Source organism: Amphimedon queenslandica, unplaced genomic scaffold (genome assembly GCF_000090795.2).
Source record: "Amphimedon queenslandica unplaced genomic scaffold, v1.1 AMPQUscaffold_12624, whole genome shotgun sequence".
NCBI classification, from domain to species: Eukaryota; Metazoa; Porifera; class Demospongiae; order Haplosclerida; family Niphatidae; genus Amphimedon; species Amphimedon queenslandica.
In genome coordinates, this window is record NW_003547140.1 from 25,950 (window position 1) to 27,625 (window position 1,676).

Genomic DNA, 1,676 nt, shown 5'->3' on the forward strand with positions numbered 1-1,676 from the left:
GAAAGGAGGAAATGAAAAAGATGAGAAGGAAGACTTTAGGACGATTTCATTGAAATTATTATTACCAGGACAGACTGATACTATTGATATCATGGTGAGCAAGGAAGGAACGATCATTTAATTGTTGATTTAATTTTTATTATTTTTCAATTGAAGCTTATGACATGTGCTCTCTCTCCCTCTCTCTCTCTTTTTCTCTAGCATGTTGCTAAAGATACAGTGAATGATTTATTACAGTATGCATTTGAGAAACCTGACTGTTGCTATAGGACATGTCTCTCATTAAGGCTGAGAGGAAGGAAGCTTGACAACTTCTCAGAGATTGGCTCTGTCTCCGGTCTAAAGGATGGTTCAGTCATAGAACTAGTTGAAGGTACAAACAACTGCACATAGTGTGATTCATGTAATGTAATTATTATAAAGTATGGAGTATTTTAAATTAGGGGCAAGAGAGAGAAAGAGAGAGGGGGGAAGAGAGAGAAAGAGAGAGAGGGGGTGGAAGAGAGAGAGAGAGAAAGAGAGAGAGGGTGTTCTTATTTTGATTATTCTTATGTATGTGACATGTTGCAGTTGTATAGTGTGCATTGTCCCTATTGTGTCTCTCAATATGATATTGATGTTGTCTATATTGAATGATACAGTCTAGATCATAATTATTGCTATTGACACATATACCCACTAATCTTTTCAAAGCCCTCTCTTATCCTTTTTTCTGTTTGCTCCTGTCTCTTATTCTAGAGCCATATACACTAAGAGATGTAATGGTTCACATCCAAAGACTACAAGAGTTGATTGGAGTGGATGTACTTCAGTCGTCATACACGTGTAGCAATGGTCTCTCCCTCTCATTCCTTAATCCAATCATCAGTACCAACCTTGATGCTACACCTACAGGTAATAATCTTTCATTCATTATTCTACCATATTCTTACTCTGTATTTCTGTGTGGAGAAATTTTAATTTTTACTATAGTACATGTGCTGTCATTGTGAACTATGGAAACATGTCTTATTAAAATACCTATAAAAATTGCTCTCTGTCTTTGTGTGCTTTCAATGGAGTCATTATGCAACTTTCTTTTAGTGCAAGCAAGCATTGAGACATTCACTTGATACATGTGTTACACCTGTGCAATGTACACGTGTATTTGTGTTTCCTTATACTGTAGTGCAAATACAACATGTACTTTGCTTTTGTGCCTCCTTGTTTCTATTTAATGCTGACATGTAATGTACATACATGTACATTGTACATGTAGCTGTCTGTGTTCATGCATATACAAGCTATGTTCTATTACTTGTGTTGTCTTTTTATTAAGAACACAAGGCATAGTGTACATTGTTGCATCTACATACTTTACTCAAGATTAGAGTAAAGTACAGTTTTTCAGTACTATACATGTTATGTACATGTAGGTACAGTTTCTATAAATTTATAGCCTAAATTCCACCTACATGTAATGCCATGAGTTCTTTAACTCATGATGGGATTTCCTTCTTTGTGTAGTAATTAGTTGTGGCTATGTTGCTTATCCAGCTGGCAGGAATATTTTGAATTGGATAATATTGAATAATATTTGTTCTCTTTGAGCATGTGTGGAGATATATTGTAAATTGTACCTATTCATTTATGCATGTATGTGTAGTAGCTAGCTTAATTTCCCTTTCATCTCTCTC

At 35.1% G+C, this 1,676-nt stretch overlaps 1 protein-coding gene across 1 annotated transcript; it reads left to right on the forward strand.

Moving 5' to 3' along the window:
• Positions 1 to 6: 6 nt before the first annotated feature.
• On the forward strand, positions 7 to 1,232 carry LOC109587284 (clustered mitochondria protein homolog). Its single transcript, XM_020003529.1, has 3 exons — positions 7 to 94; positions 202 to 373; positions 739 to 1,232. The coding sequence occupies exons 1-3, from the start codon at positions 92 to 94 to the stop codon at positions 990 to 992; spliced, it is 429 nt and encodes a 142-aa protein (XP_019859088.1). The 5' UTR covers positions 7 to 91; the 3' UTR covers positions 993 to 1,232.
• The last annotated feature ends 444 nt before the right edge of the window (positions 1,233 to 1,676 follow it).